Source organism: Pyrgilauda ruficollis, unplaced genomic scaffold (genome assembly GCF_017590135.1).
Source record: "Pyrgilauda ruficollis isolate IOZ18807 unplaced genomic scaffold, ASM1759013v1 scaffold24, whole genome shotgun sequence".
Lineage (NCBI taxonomy): Eukaryota > Metazoa > Chordata > Aves > Passeriformes > Passeridae > Pyrgilauda > Pyrgilauda ruficollis.
In genome coordinates this window covers 8,329,905-8,347,799 of record NW_024523648.1, presented here as the reverse complement: position 1 = coordinate 8,347,799, position 17,895 = coordinate 8,329,905, and the positions used below count along the sequence as shown (strand labels likewise).

The 17,895-nt window shown below is 39.4% G+C and overlaps 1 protein-coding gene across 1 annotated transcript in view; it reads right to left on the bottom strand.

Moving 5' to 3' along the window:
* Window positions 1-1,014: 1,014 nt before the first annotated feature.
* PPP1R14C (protein phosphatase 1 regulatory inhibitor subunit 14C) overlaps window positions 1,015-17,895 on the bottom strand; it is a 50,197-nt gene continuing 33,316 nt past the window's right edge. Inside the window, exons 2-4 of the mRNA XM_041469969.1 lie at window positions 11,545-11,628; window positions 10,180-10,212; window positions 1,015-1,181 (exon numbers count right to left, since the gene is read on the bottom strand). Coding sequence (XP_041325903.1) covers window positions 1,107-1,181; window positions 10,180-10,212; window positions 11,545-11,628 — 192 coding nt within the window. The 3' untranslated portion in view covers window positions 1,015-1,106. The remainder of the gene's footprint in view (window positions 1,182-10,179; window positions 10,213-11,544; window positions 11,629-17,895) is intronic.

Genomic DNA, 17,895 nt, shown 5'->3' with positions numbered 1-17,895 from the left:
AAATATGTTCAGAGCACCCTTGGTATAAAATGCCTGACTAATGTCACCTACCAGTAAATGGTAGCTTATCAAACATTCTAGTTAGGACATTTTCCAGAAGGGAGCAGGGATCTCTGCCCTTGCTCTTACGAGAGCCCAAGTTAAGAAGTCTCCCACTTCTCAGGGCAGAGCCATAAACAAAGGCTGTATTACTTTTGCCTACCTTTATAGGAGAGGAATCTGCATTTTATTAAGACCACATCATTAAATGCAATACAGTACTTGCAATTCATTTTGGTATCACTGCCTTTCCTCCAGCATGAACCAGCTTTTAAATGCTCACGGACATTTCTCTAGATATCACTCCAGACCCATATTCAGTATAGGTTAGCACAGCTCCAAGACACCATGAGGTGGAGAGGAAGTGATCCTGGCAAAGCATCAAAGTCAATCAAATAACTTTTAAGTCTAGAAATTAAGCCCTTAAAAATTCCCAATTTTCATATGCTGCAGTCTAAACAAGGAGATATGATGAGATTCTTCACTGGGCTGCTTTAAGGGTATTTAGAAAAATGGCAGCATTCATTTTAGTAATCTAAATTGGTACCTTTTGGTAGCAAATTTGCAATAACCACCATTTAAATAATTTACTACGACAAACTTCTCCTTCCATCCATGTGAAACAGTATTCACAACCCACTTTAAAATTTATGTACAGACAAGCACAAGAAACTTGACATCCATGAGTTAAATGTACAACCAACTTAAGAAACGTTATCCAACTAGTTGCAAGGAGAAGTCTCCTAGCTCTGTAAATTTACAAGATCTTCTGGTTCACCACACAGGCTTGCTGCCCCTCATCTCTAAATCTTGGATTCTTCACTTGCTTCAGTAATCCTCAGGTGAAAGTTGAGCAGCATCCAAATTGTTGATATTTTTTGATAAAAAATAATTGACACTTAAAAAAGAACCCTTAAAACACACCAAAAAAAAAAAAATTCCTTGAGTCAAAACTGAATAAAATCAAAAAAGTTGTGGAGAAAGACAATTATTTTAATAAAGGTCTTGTATTCAAAGTCCCATTTCCCTTGCCATGTCTTTTACAGAGTGCTATTACTTTGAGTTATTTATATACTCTTCTTTTGAGGGGGACTGAGTTTCCTCATTCCTCTTATCCGAGTTAGCAGCTCTTTGATAAATTCCTAGGGAAAAAACAGAAAATATGAGCAATTTTAATGATCCCATAATACTACAATCAATTAAAAAAAATGCAAACTATATATTTTTATTTAAGCTTTTACTGCTAAGATGGAATTTCCCTGACCTGATTGCCAGGAACCTTATACACATCCTTCCCATCCAGCAGAAGTGTGAACAATGAGCTTTTCCTTGTGACTGTGCCAGCTCAGTTATAACCCATCTTTCAGGCTTTTACTGCACCAGCTACTGAACGAAGCAAAACCTAGGCTGGATGCAAGGAAGACAGTCAAAGCAGACTTCCACAGCTTAAGCCTGCACAGAAACCAGCACTCTTGCCAAAAGAGGTGTTTCTCTTGCCACTCTCCATGCTGGAACTAGTATTTTGGTTGGCTGCATGCTGAGCTGTACAAGAAAGTTGATCTGGCTAAAAATTTCTGCTGTTTTTCTTCTTGCCCTGCTACTTTCCAAGCTGGAACTAAGTCAATGACACTACTTTGAAAACAAACAAACAAATGCCAACCCCCACCCCCCCTAAAAAAAAACAACAAAAAACCCAAAACACAACAAACGGATTAATGGACTAGGCCTTTATTCACAGTGGTATTTTCCCCAGTTTCAGCAGATTTCCTCTTTTTAAACTGTGGGAGAACAGAAGCTTACATATTTGCACCATTCTCTGAAATTCTTTTGGTATAAAATTTCTTGCAGGTGCATGAAAAGCTACATGACCTCCTTACTGTCACATTGGGAAAATAATGTTTATCCACAGTACTGTGTTTGAACCTACAAAAAGGTTCTTATGAAATCAGCTAGCTGTAAACATGGAATGTAATTATTCAGTTAGGTTGATGTGAAAAGCCAGGTCGGACAGGGCTTTGAGCCTATCAAAGGATGGTGTCCCAGCCCTTGGCAGTCAAACCAGATGATCTTTAAGGTCCCTTCCAACCTAAACCATTCTATGATTTTATGAAACAACTAAAAGCGTGATTTCCTGGATGAATGCTTGAAGTTAAAAATTCCAGTGAACAAAGTTACCACTTAAATGACAACACAATACCTTTCAAAAAAGGTCACATGGAAACATGTATTACAAGATGTGACACTTTGTGTAAGGAAAGTATGCATAAATGTGTATTTTAAATAAGAAATATGTCGGGTTTTTCTGGTAGCACCATGGTCCCAACAGACCAATTTCCTTTCCTTACAGATTATGCACATCTACAGTGAACTGCATGTACTGTTGCACCATGGCTGTTGTTGCACCCACACTACCTGTGCCTGCACTGCACAGCAGCAAAGGCAGAGCAGCTACACAACAGTGGGATCTCCACCCTGAACTAAGTGAAGGCCACTTCAGGAATACATCTGTGCATATCAATATCATGCTCCCCATCTGGACAGACAGCCTAATCAGATGATCAGAAAAACAGGTTTCTTAAGACCCTCAAATCATCTCCCTCCATCCTCTTGAGGCTGTCTTACTTCACAAAGGCATAAGCCATTGGAACAATATAAACTTTATACTTGTCACAGTCCAGTACTTCTCCACTGAAAAAATCAGAAGGAGAAAGACATGCTTACTCTAAAAATTCACAGCTTTCAAGAAAATTGCATTAGTTTTGTGTCACCATATCATCACTGAAAGGATCTGTTAGATAATGGAAAACTATATTGCATGGTGCTGCTTGAAACACATAAACACACTTTAGGATTTTTACTGTCAAACTTACATAAAGCCCTTCAGTACAATCATTAGAGAAATAAACTCACTAAAGTGATCTTAAAAGAGTCTTTCTTGGGATTAATGTCATTTGTATTGCCTCTCAACAAGTCTTTCCATTAAAAAAACCCAAAAAATTATAGTCCTATCAGATTAAGACAGCTTTGGAGAAGAACGGGCTGACGTGCAGTTATTCCCTTAGAAAAACTTTTAAAATTGTCTGTTCAAGCCACAAATACTCTACAAGAAGACAATGCATCTGGCCTCCATCAGCTTCACAGAAGTAAGAGCCTTATGGGAAGGGACATCTGCAGACAGGAACACCTATGGTACTCTGTAGTCATTAGGGACATCCCACCCTGCCACTCCTCTGCCCATTCTCCCACAGCTCAGTAGAGTCTGAAGCAAGGTTCCCTTAGATATGAAATGTAGCCAAGGGTCAGTTGCTTTTTAATATGAAATTATAGCAAAAGAGAGGAATTCCTCCCGTTAATTTTGAAGAGTTATCAGAAGTGCCTTCTTTTGCAAAACAAGATATGTGCTTGAGGTTTTCAGGCAAGTTTAACACTACCCAGAAACTTCTTACTGCTGCCAAAATAAACCAAACTGTAGGGTCAAGCCCCTGAAGGAGATCTGAAGCAACTGCAACTATTCTTACGGTAGAGAAGGCATTCATTTGAAGAAGTACATATAATAATTTTAAAGGCTTTATCCCCCTGGAACTTTTTTTTTTTCGCTTGAAATAAGGGTCTGCACTACCAAAGAGTAAAACCCAACAAGAGCATTTTGCATGTGGCAGACATTTTGCATAACACAGTAGTGCTGTTGTGCATTTCCCATAGACACCCAAACCACAGCACTGGTTCAGCACACTTCTGATCTAAGTATCACTTTGCATCTGACACTCGCATGGAGCCGGCTGTCATAAACACAGTTGTGCTCTGGTGCTTGTGCCTTTTTTGCTTTGCTTTTCCTTCCCCATGAAGGAAAATCAGTGTTCTAGAAAAGATGCACATTTTCCCTCATGAAGGCAAGAAAGGAGACTTCACAGCATTTCAGTAAACCTTCTCTTTACAACTAACCAACTCAAGTTTACGTCAGCAATATACATTTTGCTTTCTTAAGCCATCGCTCAAAGGTTGCAGTGTTGTTCCTTGTGGCCATTTGAGTCAAGACTTAATATCCACATCTGTCTCTACCTTGTACACAAAAGTCATCGTACACAGAGCATTTTACTGAAATCCCCCCTAACAAGATATGCTGAAATTTAGTGTCAGATGTCTGAAAGCTGATCATGGACTAATCTATGTTAAAAGCACTTCTGCAGCACAGGTTGAATTATTTATCTATATATATTGATTTAATTCATGGAATTAAAAAACAGGAATAATTCAGCTAAGGATTCAAAAACTTATTCATTATTCCTTGAAGGGTTATAGCCAGGAATACACATGCTACATGCACTTCTAATACAAGAAAAACCTCACACCAGCACTTTGTGCCTTGGTAAATAAAATAAAAAATAAAGTTTTTAGAAAGTGCAAAAATGTATGCAGATTTAGATAAAATTCTTTTTTACAGATTTTCTGCAAGGAGGCACCCTTATTACAAGTAGTGAGAATCTTTTTAATTTGTAATACTAAACCATTGTTTCTAGAAGACATCTCTCTAATTCTAAAGGCAAATTTTAATGAGAGACAGACTAAATCTATAGTTCATTTGAACTCATCTATATTCAGCCTTAGGGAAAAAATAAAGACAAAAAACAAAGGTGAAATGATAATTCAGGAAAGGGGAGGAAATCACTTCACCTCTCTGCTTTGGTGGTGTGACTCATTGTTTTAATGAGGTCATTTGACAGACAATGAATTCCAGGCTTCCTATTCAAGTCTTCCAATTAATTCTGGAGACTAATTAGATTCTGCCTCTCCATATTTCTCTTCCTCAAACAGTACACATGTAGTAGGACTAGTTTTTAAACTAAAATTTAGAGTTTCTAGTCCTCCTGCTTCACTAGAGCATGAAATGAATCCTAAGTCAGCTTTCCTTCATGGCTTTACTTTCCTGTAGCCAGGTCAAAAACCAAGATTAACTGTTTGCCCAAGGCTATTTCTTGGAGATGGCTTTATTAGTTGGATGTAAAAACTAAAGTCAGCCTGGAGAGCGATCCCACAGCTGATTGGGAAAGAACCTGAATAATAACCCATCTCACCGCCAAATACTTTCTTTTCCACACAGGCTCAACCCCCACTAAAGCCAATTGTACAGAGAAAAGGGAGCTGCTTTGGGAGAGCAGGGCCAGAAGATGCCTTCTATTAGCAAGAGCCAGTGCAGCATCTCTGTAGCCTCAATGAATGATGCCCTCAACACGCCCCACGCCCTCTCCAGTGAGGCCACAGCACCATCAGTGTCCAGAGCATGAAATTTTTGCAGCACTTCAGCTTCTTGGTGAGCTCTGTATAAGGCACTAACTACACACCACAAAGCTTAGCTGCAGTTAAGACTTGCAGCCCAATTATTCTCCAATTCGGCAGCACGTAAACAAGCACAGCTTATTCTTGTCAAATCACCACTTGCTCTTCCCTTCTGATATTGCTATGGGTATTTATAAGTTGTGTTCATGATTACTTGCAGAAATGAAAACATGCAACCTCAATTCCCTCCAACGTTGTAGTACAATATAGGGCAGATCTCAGCAGGCACATAAAAAGTTTTAGTTCACTGAATTCAGCGGTCAAATGGATGAACAAGAAAGCATCTTTTATTTGAAATGCATCTGCCTGCATTGCTTTTAAACAAGCATGTTTTCTAACCTTTTTTCTCTACAAATTCTCCTATTTCATTTCAAGTAACATGGACACAAAATACATTTGCTGTGACTTAATAATTTACCACCCATCAGGTGCCCTGGCTTGCCCAGATGTAAGGCAGCATACTGCACTGAGGCTTTAGGACACATCTGCAGTGACTATTGCTTCTTGAGGGTATCCTACATCTTGCTGCCTTGCAATAGAAAAAAGCAAACAGTAACATTAACTGGAAATAATTGACAACATATTAGGACCAAAATAAACATAAGGTGCTTCAAAAGTTATGGGACTCTGTTTCAGAAGCATTGAGCTTTCTATTCATGCCTGTATATTAAAAACATACAATATGTCAATACATACACAAAACAGCTTTTATCTTTAAAAACCACAGTGCCTAGACAATCTAAAAAGTTGCATCACAAGCCTGTCATTTGCGCCAACTAGGAATTAAACTTGGAGAAACATACAGTTAAGCAAATGCAACTCTACCTTTTTCAAAAGTGTTAGAAGCTGCTGAAATAGTCCAACCACTGAAGTAATTGAGTAGGCAGTAATCAAATCTCTGCCCAAGTTCTCCAGAAAATATGCACAACAATTCAACATAGTTTGTTTGCAAACCATATTAAAAATTGTTATGAGAAGCTTCCAGCTATGCAACTTCCTTTTATGATGCAATTTCATCTTCTTTTTCTCCCATTTTGCACTAAGTGAAGAATTGTACTAACAAAATAGATTTAATCCTGCCTGAATGGGAAAGATCTCCAGCTCATTCATCTGAAGCTTTGTATATTTCTATAAGAAAAGAAAGAAGTAAATAAACTGCAAATCTAATTTATTCAGTTCTCTTCAAACACTCATTATCTGCAGACCTTGTGTTGCTCAGCTGCATCTTTTGGAGCCAGTGAGCATAAAAATTGCCCACTCATTGGATTTCTCTCCCATAGCAGTTTAAGAGTTTCCTTGTAATTTTTCCTGTCTTACTTTGACTGTCCCACTATGGCTAATTCACATCAGCCATAAATATTTCAAATTTTCTCCAATGCCCAGTCTAAACAAGTGGCCTTGCTGTTACCAATAGCAGAAATAACCGCAATACAGATTTAGTCAGCCTTCTTCAAAATATGTGTCTTGCAAAAACCTAATGAATTTCACAGTCACAACTGTCTTCCTATCCTGAATAAGAATCTATTGTAAAATATCTAAAGATCATCATCAAGATTGCAGATTATATTGAAATCTGTTCTATTCACTGAGAACATTAAAATTCTCCACCATCAGATGATGACACAGAACATCAGACAGAGCTGAGACAGCAACTCAACAAAGGTCAGAGTGGGATTTTCCACAAGTGACATGTGGGACTGTATGAAGGACTGACTGGCACACAGATGATGCAGGAAGAGGATGCTGCTCCCTGCTCCTCTTCAATTATAGAAGTTCAGATCCAAAATTTAACTATGGCACTGATTTAGCAGATACTAAATCCTTTAAGTGTGTGTACATAATAATTCTTTACATGAAGGTCCCACATTAAGCATATTTCCATACAAATTAAAACAGCCATAAGTGCTACCTAAGAAAAGTTTTTAATATTTTAAAGCACATTCAACAGTCTAGCTGTATTTCCATTAGAAGAAAGGTTTTGTGACAGTTCCTCATTAGTTACTGTCAGCTACTGTCTTTGGTCAAATTATTAAAGAGGTTGGGAACTCTCTCCATGTTTTAAGTGACCTGGATAACTCAGCTTCCTGATGAAAAAATCCAGGATACATACAAACATTCCTCAGTCTTTCCTTAACCTTTAGTCTAAATGGAAGATACTGACCAAAACTGACTTAAGATATACATTTGCAGGTTTACAGAGTTTTTTTCACAGCTGGGTAAGAGCTTTGAGTTATTAACCTTTTTGCCTGTACTATTTTTCTTTATGTTCTGAATAGCAGAGACATCATATTACACAACTTTTCCCCCAATTAGGGATTACTACCTTTTGCAAATTGTATAACTCTTGATGATAAAATCCCTAGTGCACTTGACAGACTGTGTTTCATTGGTCAGGAGAAATTCCATTAGCTCATATCTATTCTCCACAAATCTTCTAAAAATCCTTCCACAAGCCAAGTACCTCAATAGTTTGGAATGGTCTGCAAATATAAAAAGATTGCAGATTTTCTAGACAAGGTGTGGATCCACATATCGAAAGTTTAAGCCAACTAAAAGGCTCTTTAGTTCACACATGGCAGGATAAAAATCACTATTTTTAAGTGGCCTAAGCGAGCAGTCAATGCAGTATTACTGGGCTCACCAAGCCATAGAAGAAGAAAAGTTGCTGTTGTAAAACAGTCCTGGGATGTGACTCATTTTGGAAACTATCCTCACAGAATCAATTAAGTTGGAAAAGGCCTCTGAGATTAAGTCCAAACTACAACCAAACACCACCTTGTCAACTAGACCATGGCACAAAGTACCTTTCCTTGAACACCTCCATGGTGGTGACAACACCATCTCTTGGGCAACCCATTCCAGTCTACCAATCCTTTTGTGAAGAATTTCTTCCTAATGTCTAACCTAAACTCCCCTGCCATAGCTTGAGGCTATGTCCTCTTGTCCTATCACTAATTCCTGGGAGAAGAGGCCAACACCATGTGTCTACAACCTCCTTTCAACTAGTGTAGAGAGTGAGTGGATTAAGTACCCTCTCAACTTGGCTATCTCTATAGTTTGTCAAGGAAGATAAAAATTCTTACAGATAAGGGAGCTGCCTCCATCCCATCCACAAAGAATTGAAGACACAGGTCACCAGTTCAGTACTAAAATCTCACCTTGATCCAGGTGCCTTGAAGGCAGACAAGGATGTGTCCAGGATGTTGTTTCCTGAGAACTGCCACACCAACTTAATTTACCAGTATGACACAAATCTTCCCTGTAGTTCTACAACCAAGATTTCCAGTGGAACACTCACTGACATCTGTCATGTACCCGTATCAGCTCTCTGAAATTTGTCCTTGCACTGCGTCAGACTTCACAGGTAAAAAAAAAATCATTCATATGGCATGTTTAATGAAGAAGGAAGAAGAGTAATTATTTGATCTCTGCCTTCAGATAACACAGAGAAAAGAGGTCAGCACATGACTGAGTGTTAAGCCCTTGGCAGCCTGTTCCTCTCACCTAGTCATGACTCCAGCTTTCTCTTACTAGCCTGTGACAAGAGCCACACCAGGCTCCACATGCTGTATCCATCTTCACACCTATCTTAAGAAGAAGCACCAAGGTTCAATGGAACTTGCTTAGAGGCTGGAGAAGGCTGACAGGGTCATTTTTGGTGTAGCATTACTACAGTGAGACAGCTGAAGACTTGGCATTATGGCATCTCCATAATGGAAGATGTGTTTTATTTGCTGTAAGGCAACCGAGATAAAACACACAACAAACTCTACAGGTGTTATCAGTTGAGTCTTTCTGGGTCAGTTTCCCTCACTATCAAAATGTTTGTACCAGCAATTCTGGAGAATCCTCCCAGTCTACCACAGGAACCAATAAAAATGGAAAAGCCTTGAAGAAAATATCTCATGGACTGTGAAGTGCCTATTCAACCACACCAGCAGTTCTTCCTGATAGTTTGACTATTCTTAAGCCCCACCAGTTTATATGGCTACAGCTGCAGATATTACAGAAGAACCAACCTATTTGAAGCTTTATTTCAAAACCAAACACCTGGCTTCTAGTCATGCACAGCTGAAAGGTCTCTGACAAGAAGAATCCTGTAAGCCAACCCCTCAATTAAATACTGTGCAGCAGCCACTTCTGGGAAAGAACTGACTAGATAAATGAAACTAACTCACTGACCCATGACCTAGACTTTTGATTTTTACAGTGAGTCAAAGGGGTTTTTTTACATTATTTACTCCTCCTAGTAAGCACACATGAAAAGCAGGCTATATTGGCACTGGACACATTAATGGATACACAAGTTGAAAATTGAGTAACTAAATCCAGGTGATCCCACAATTTCATTCAAGTCCATTCACATAAACAATTAGCTAAGCTGCATATCTGCATAACAGTTCTCAGAATAAATTTTACTGTCATAGATAAAGTTAAATTATTTCACAGTCAAGAGTACAGTCCAACATGCAAATATTTTAGCCATCTGATGATAACTATATTTAGTTTTCTTGTAACAAAGCAGCTTTAAAACTCAGTGTAGTCAGAAGGACATTACAGTAAACAATATTGATAGTTCAGCAGGAATGACCAGCAGTTCCTCCACAGGGAACAATAACATTCCTACTGCAGCCAAGTGACAGGCACAAACATTTTCAGGATATAAAGCTCCAAGTCTATCACCTAGATTAGATAGCCATTAATATTAATCTAATTACTTTATCATAAGAATAAAAATAAAGTTACTTTAGCTTGAACATAACTACAGTTTCCACAGGTTAAGAACATTTTTAAAAAGTCTTTTACCTCTGTTGGTTTGTAGCAATCTACAAGAGTTTCCTAGAAGCAAAATACGAAAAGGTCAGTATCCATACAGAGTAATAGTGAACATAAACAAGGCATTGTATGAAACCTGACAAGGGAGGAGAGAAAGAAAAGAAGCAAGAACAGGAATCACTGAATGAAGATGTTACTGAAAACCCGAAGTTATACAAGTCACCTTTGCTCCCTATGTGGATCAGAATTATTTGTACCAGGAAAGAAATAATGGCTTCTTTCTCCAGGTAGGAAGTTACAAGTCTCCCTGTCTCCAAGGAAAACTGAGAAGAGGAGGAGAATCCAAGAAGATTTCTCCTAGGAACAGACATGTGAAAGGCAGCTTTCTGTGAGGACATGAGAGTCTTTGCAATGCAGAAATAGAGACGTTAGTTATTCCTAGCAGGGCATTCCTAGCAGGGGCCTGCTGCAGCTAGTTTAGGCAGAAGCAGCAAAGCTATTTATGAAGGCTGAGCAAACAGCCTGGGGCCATGCCCCACGTCTCTGTGGCTGGCCAGCAGGCACTGAGAGAAGGGCACTAACAGGCACTAAAATGAGATGTGCTGCATCAGGGCACCACATTAGTCACCTCCCAGGAGCAAGCTGAGGGCAAGCCATGACTCTAGAACAATTTTCCTTTTCTTACTGCATCTGAAAAGATCATAAATGGAGACATTTCCTATTGGTTTTATATATTGATTTAGAGAGAGATTTATATTAAGGCAATGATATTTCTTTTCCTCCTCATTCTTCCATTCATTAACTCCTACCTCACACAAGATTCAAAAGTTTAGAGAGTGGGTTTAAACTGTTTAATTTCATCAAATAGCTTTTGAATTTCCCTCCTAATTCCTGTTCCTGACCATCTTACCCTTTCTTAGAACTTTTTGATGGGTTCCAATTTCTTTCTAGTACAGGCAGAAATAATTGCCAGTAGGCTAAGCACAAGGGAAGATTTCTGGTCTGTATACACATTTCTATTGCTGTAGTGAATCACAGAAACTATCTGGTCATCATAACTGACTCTCAGTCACACAGCTTTTTCCATGTGCTGTTTCATGTTCATTTTCCCATGTTTTCTCTTCTTTATTTTACATAATTGTACAAATTTGAATGAGGCTAATTTGGCTTAGCATATTTCTCTTTTTATTTACTAGGCTTATCGCCTACCTTGCAAATTTTTTTTATCGAAAAGGATTTTGATTACTTTGAACAGCCTGGTAGACTATGCTAGACTGATCTAGGAATCTCTCCATTGTAATTCTACATTTACAGTGGATTCAATCAAACACAAGGTATTGATCCAGACGCATTACTTCAGCCACCTTCCGATTTAAAATTATAAAATAATATTACCTGCAATTTGAGAGCTCTCTCCTCTTCATTGGCTGCATCAAGAAGGTCATCAATGTCAATTTCTACTTCTGGCATTTCTTCTTCCTGAAATGCAAAAACACCCACTCAGTCCATAGAGCTTCTTTTAACTAACCCCAAAAGCAGCCTAGTGATAGCACACAAACCCATCTTCCTGGGGCCAGACAAGGAAATCAGTAGGGGATGGTGGCTTGATTCCTTGCTCCCAGGCCAGCACCAGGCCAAGCCCCAGCCTCACAGAAGGTGACAGATCTTAAGAAATCCTTTGCTCTCAGCCAGGACATGTCACTAACGCATGGCCAGCAGGACAAGTCACGCTACTCTCACGGAACTGGGCAAGAGGATGAGGGAAAAAAAGGAGATGGAAGAGGAAGTAGATAACTGCAGCAAGCCACAAAATTGTTTTGAAAGTATTTTTGATTGGACTGCTTTTCTTGGTAACACTGTGGACCACCTCCCTTGCATAAAGTTGGCTTACAAGGATGACATACATGCTCCATATGAAGAACTCAGATATTCAGTACCTGAAGTGAAGCACAAAGTCTAAGGCATAGAATATTTTATAGAATACTCTCAGAATACTCAGTCTTACACTCCTCCACCCACACACTTCTCTCTTTGCATCACCAACACATCAGATGCCTTGCTCTCTGAGTCAGAGCAGCAGTCCATCCATTTTGAAGGACCTCTAAGCTCTAGAATCTCAATGAGAACTCATCATCCGCAGATATCACCATGTATAGCATTTTCAGTTATGCAAAAAACATTCTGCTGGTTATTTTATACATTTTCTCATCAAAATCATTATGCAGCTCCCTGCTGCACATAAAAAACTCTGGTCTCAGCCACTCTTCCACACCAAGTCCAGCCTTGACAGCGGCCTCAGTGCCATGGCACACAGCCCCTCTGTTGCCCCTCCTCCATCTAAGCCAACACATGGGCACTGCAAGACTCTCCTCTCCCACAAGTACACTGCCATCAATCGACTCCCTGATGTGGCATCACTTTGGCACCTACCTAATGAAAACTGGGACCTGAAAGCCTCCAAAGCAGAGGGTGCATTTAAAAGTCAGGATGAAGCAAAAAGATCACAGCAGCAGCTGCTGCCTTCTTGTACCCCACTAACACTTCTCAAGATCCTTCACAGAAGCATTTTTACAAAAATGTGGTGGTTCTGGCAAATTGCAGAAGTTTCAACAATTGTGAAATAATTTAACAGCTCCAATAGCAACTGCCTCAGGTAATACCAAAATTATTCTGTTGCTGGGTAAAAGTCTAAACATTAGCAACGGCGGTAAGTTAGTTCAAGTTAATCTAAATGAAGTTAAGCACCAAAGTGGCAAACAACTGTATTAAACTCCAGCTAAAATGTGAAGAGGAAGGATTGAAGTTGGATGATTAAGTTCCCCATTCCCCATCTCTGAAGAAAAGTGCGCAGGGACACTGTAGGGCAGTCATGCAGGCAGTTCGACCCAATGAACAAAAATACACAAGGCACACCCTTTGCCCAATCAGCCTGGTCAGAAAGGAAGCGTGGTCATTGGCTGAGATGAAGCAAAGATACCAATTACTGTAACACAATCCGGCAATATGGGAGTTTCTAACCCAATGCAACAGATTCACTAGCAATTTAAACAAGAGGAAGAGAAGTCTTCCATAGGCTATATATTCAGTAAAAGCCATCAGAATTGGAAAGGATAAAGAATAATCCATAACAGTGGTACAGTTACTTAGTAGTTTATAATCCCAACTCTATGCTAATTCGCATATCACGCCAAGAACCAGAAATTCCCCACATAGGTAGTAAATCTCCTGAACATTTTATCTAAGCAGCTCAGGCTAAATACTGTTAAGACAGGGTGCCTGGAGTTACTGCTAATATTGTAAACTTATTATAATACACATCCACTGAACTGTGTAAATAGCAATAGTGCATATGTCTGCATTCAGAAGTGCTGTTCAGCACATTGAGTATTTTGTCAGATACACATTTTGAACTCTTGTCCCTTGGAGCGGCATTCTAGCAAACTGAAACAATGTTGAAAAGCAGCAGTGAAGAGAAATTGCTTAGAAGGTATATAATGCTTTTTTGTGATCACACTTCAACGAAGTTGAGTGCTCCTGAAAGGTTAGTTTTACTCTGAATGGTACCAGTCAAATGGAAGAAATCCTTGCTTCTTCCCTCTTATTCAAATCAACTTTCTCCTACATCTTCAAGGTTCACAGTACCATAAATTCAGAGGTCAACTGCACCAGCAGTTCACTGAAATTTCAGTATAAGAGGCAACACAGCTTCTGTACATCACAAAAAGTGATAACACAAAATAAATCAAAAATGTTTCTGAAACAAGGAACTATAATTGTATCTGACACAATGGCATTCAATTAAGTTACATTTTCTGTAAAATATCATGTGGATCTTCTTTACTTTACAGCAGATTGGAACTCTGATACATAACACAAATGGAGGGGGAACCCAAAAAGGTAACTCTTGCTCTTATTTTTGGCTGAATGAACAAACAATCAAAACACCTTTTCTCCATCTGAACTACTGCGCCTGCAGGATCTGAAGAGTTTCATGTAAGGCATGAAAAACATGCCCTTAGGTCAGGAGCCTGACTACCCCATTACAGCTGTAATGACAGAGGCAGGAAAGACAAAGTCATGCCTTCTGTTTGACAGATTTTATTGGTGAGATTAGTCTGGTTGCTCCAATTACAATTCAGCAGCTAGATACAGATTGGGCTGGGCCAAGCCTGAAAGGGTCTGTGCATAGCCAAAGGATGCTATTTTAAGGGTCTTGCTACTGTCATGAGGCAGTGCAAGAAACCAAACACTGCCACCAGTTCTGCTCCAGTAAGAGATGCATAAAGCAGATGGGGGGGGGCAAAAAACCACTAGCAGCATGCTGACAGGGAGCAGCCTCCAGAGAAGCTAAAATAGGGGTGTGGGGGTTCTGGGTGCAAACATCTATCAAACATCCTCTCTTGGGGGAGAGGAGGATGGACATTCTCCTTTTAAGCACCCTCTGTAGTCTGCATTGACAATGTAGGCAGAACATGAGCTGATTTCTGCTTAATCATTCAAAAGTCAGAAAATATCAAAGACAGCTTCCATGATATTTAATAAAACTTAAATTCAGCCTTGCATTGAAAGACAGACCCATTAGTCTTTAGATTGCATTAATTCCTTGCAGACTACTGGCAAAAGACCTTGGGCACAGACATGCATTAAGTAGCAAACAGCTGTAGCAGTTTAAGACATTGTAACCTCCCCAGCTGGCAGTGGTGAATGGAACAGAAACAGGTGAACATCCATTAGTGAGACCAGAGAAAGGTCTTCAAAACCAGCTCCCACAGCAGCTTAAGCCAAAGGGCTGGATTTTGCACGGGCATCTTGAAGAACACTTGCACACTCCAGTCTGCTGACCCTGAGGACAGCACCTCCAGTACAGCAAAAGCAAGTCTGACATCATTCCAAGTATCTACTAATTAAACATTTATTGGAGGCTTTAAAATTTAAAGGGCAATGGTTGCCCTATGGATAACTTCCCACTATAAATCCAACTGACAAATTCATCTATTATCCCATATCCTCACTGTTATTCACCGTGCATCACCACATTTGCAGTGATGGGAAATAATTAAATAAGCTTGATTGATTTTTAGTTTAGATTTTAAATCTGGGAAAGAAAGGAGAAGTTAAACACAGCAAGAAAAGTTAAAGTCATCATTTGTATCATTAGTTTGGAAACAGCAGGAAAGGATAACAAGAGAAAAATTAAGGAAAAGGAAGTAAAGATGACCTTACAATTCAGACATATGAAAGTTTCAGATTGTATGAATCAGGGATTTCTCTCAGAGTCCTGGAAGACCACAATCAAAGTAGAAAATAGGACCAGTTTTTCTGGAACTATCCATTTCATATATTAAAATATTTATTTATTTTAGAACAGGCTGGGTATCTAATAAAGGCAGTTCTAAACCAGTTCATCTGCAGGCATGGATGGCACTGCAAGACAGAGGTTCAAGTCTCACAATGATGAATTTAAAAACCCATAAATTACCAGGACTAGAAATCATTGGTTGCATATGCAACCTGGTGGGATTATGAATGGATTGCACTTAGTCCAGGTAAATTAATAGGACCAAATAGTAATTCTTAGAAAACTCAAAAGAAAAACTTATGTGCTTCTTATTTCAAAGCTTTCTGTTGTTTTGGGGGACTTATGCATGAGGGGAAAAGTGGATAAAAGTGAAAACAGAAAAAAATAGTTTAATTGATCAAAAATTATTAATCCAGAATTAAAGAAAGCTCTTTTTTTGTTTAAAGCCAATCCTACTTAAGTGCAAAGTCAAAATACACAGCTAAAATAAAGCTATTTGCAAGACAAAAAGACTGTTCCATCTATTGATTGGTATGAGGAAAAGAAGATTAGAAAAGGATGCTGAAGACAGCAAGAAGGTACTCAAAAGTGCCAGGGTTCATGAAATTTGCAGTAAGAACAAGACTCCTCAGTGGTAAAACCCAATTACTAAATAACAGCATGTTTTCTCCAATCCTAAAATATTAAAAGCAGTAATGCCATAGCAGGCATCATGATCTAATGTTGAACATGAAAAAAAAAAATCAGCTCTCTTTTTTTTTTTTTTTGGTCCAGGTGAAGTAGTTCATGCAACAGTGAATATTAGTTTGTACTGCTGATAATCAGATAACATTTAGGATGCTGCTCCCAGTATGATACAATCTTTAGCACGCAGTTACATATTCTTTTCTCCCCCATCAGGCACTTATCTCATTAGCAATCAGTCACTGAACGTGAAATCTCAAAGGCAACAGAGAGACAGAGGCCTCACACTCCTGAGCACATGCCCTTCAGTCTTGGCTCCAACTAAGAGGCAGAAAAACCCGTGTTGTACCCAATCTGTTCCAACCAGAGCAGCAGCCTCTTCTACCAACAGCAAGTCTATCTTTGTCTATCACTCTTGTTTGTTGAATAGAAGTGCAGAGACATTCATGGCAAAGATTTCTTCACTCATTTTGAGTCAATAATCCTACTGTTTATGAATAATCATAATTTATCTGTGGCAGTGTGGCTCTTTAACAGAAGCCTTCTTCTGTGCTGAGCCTGTCTTCAAGTCTGACATCATGTGGATCCAGTTAAATACACGACAAAGGAGGGACACAAAGTGCACCCCTGTCAACAGAATGGCTTATGCAATCTGCCCAGTATCTCACTGGTGCACCAAATGCATCCACATAACATGGTAGGAAGGGCTGGATAAAGTCAAGGCTATGGTGTTTTATCGATATGGTCCAGATCCGACACACCCTGACCCAGGAGCTAGCAATCCACAGCCTTGTGCACACACCACTAGAGGGAGGTAACAGTTTGCAAACACAAGGGCCCCTGAAGCTGCTGGCAAAGCACAGAAAGGTCTCCTGAGCCCTACACACAATTCTTGGTCTGGAGAACAAGTCTAATTTTATTACAGCACACACTGCCCTCTGCTCCTGTTCTTAAAAATGTAGCGCTCAGCTTTTACTTTAACATCTTGTTTCCTGCAAAATCCTACCACCTCCACTCCTATCTTTTTCGGTATTTGCTTCTACATCCATCTTTTGTACCCCTTCTCTACAACTGAGGGCCAGAGAAAGGACTGCTGGAAGCAGAAAAGGAGCAACTGAGCTCCCAGGCACCGTGATGAGGGCTCCCTGCCAAGATGAAACTACAAGAGCCCAGCCCCTTCTAGTTACCCACAGAGCAAGCTTGTTCACATATGCCAATCTTTGAGCTTATTGCCAAACTTTAACAAGTTCAGGCACATGACAAGCACAAGTGAAAGAGGAGGGGAGTTGCTTGATTAAACTGAAAACACTTTCATAAACTGGCCACAGGCATCTCCGACGCACAGCAAATCTGGTCCCTCCAAAATTTCCAAGATCACACATACCAAAGTTTCAACTTGGCTGTTGAAAGTCCTCAAGCAATGTGGAAAGCCACTTTTTTTTTCTTCCTGATTTTAATCTCAACCTCAGAAATAACTGAAATCTTACCTAAAAAGCTTTTCAGGATATTCCAGCTGAGGCAGGTACATACTGTGAACTTCCTCAGCTCAGATTATTTCAATTTGGACAAGTTGAACATTTTAAGTGTGCTTGCCAGTTGTTAAATCAAGAGCAATGCCAAGAACAATGCTTAGAGAGCTCTGCATGGAGGACTACAAACCTTGCTGTGAAGCAGAAGGGGAGCTTACCTAGGAATTTGCAAAGTCTAGCAATATAGAGGATGAAACAAAGCTGCAGAAAAGGTGAGAAGATGGACAGACACTT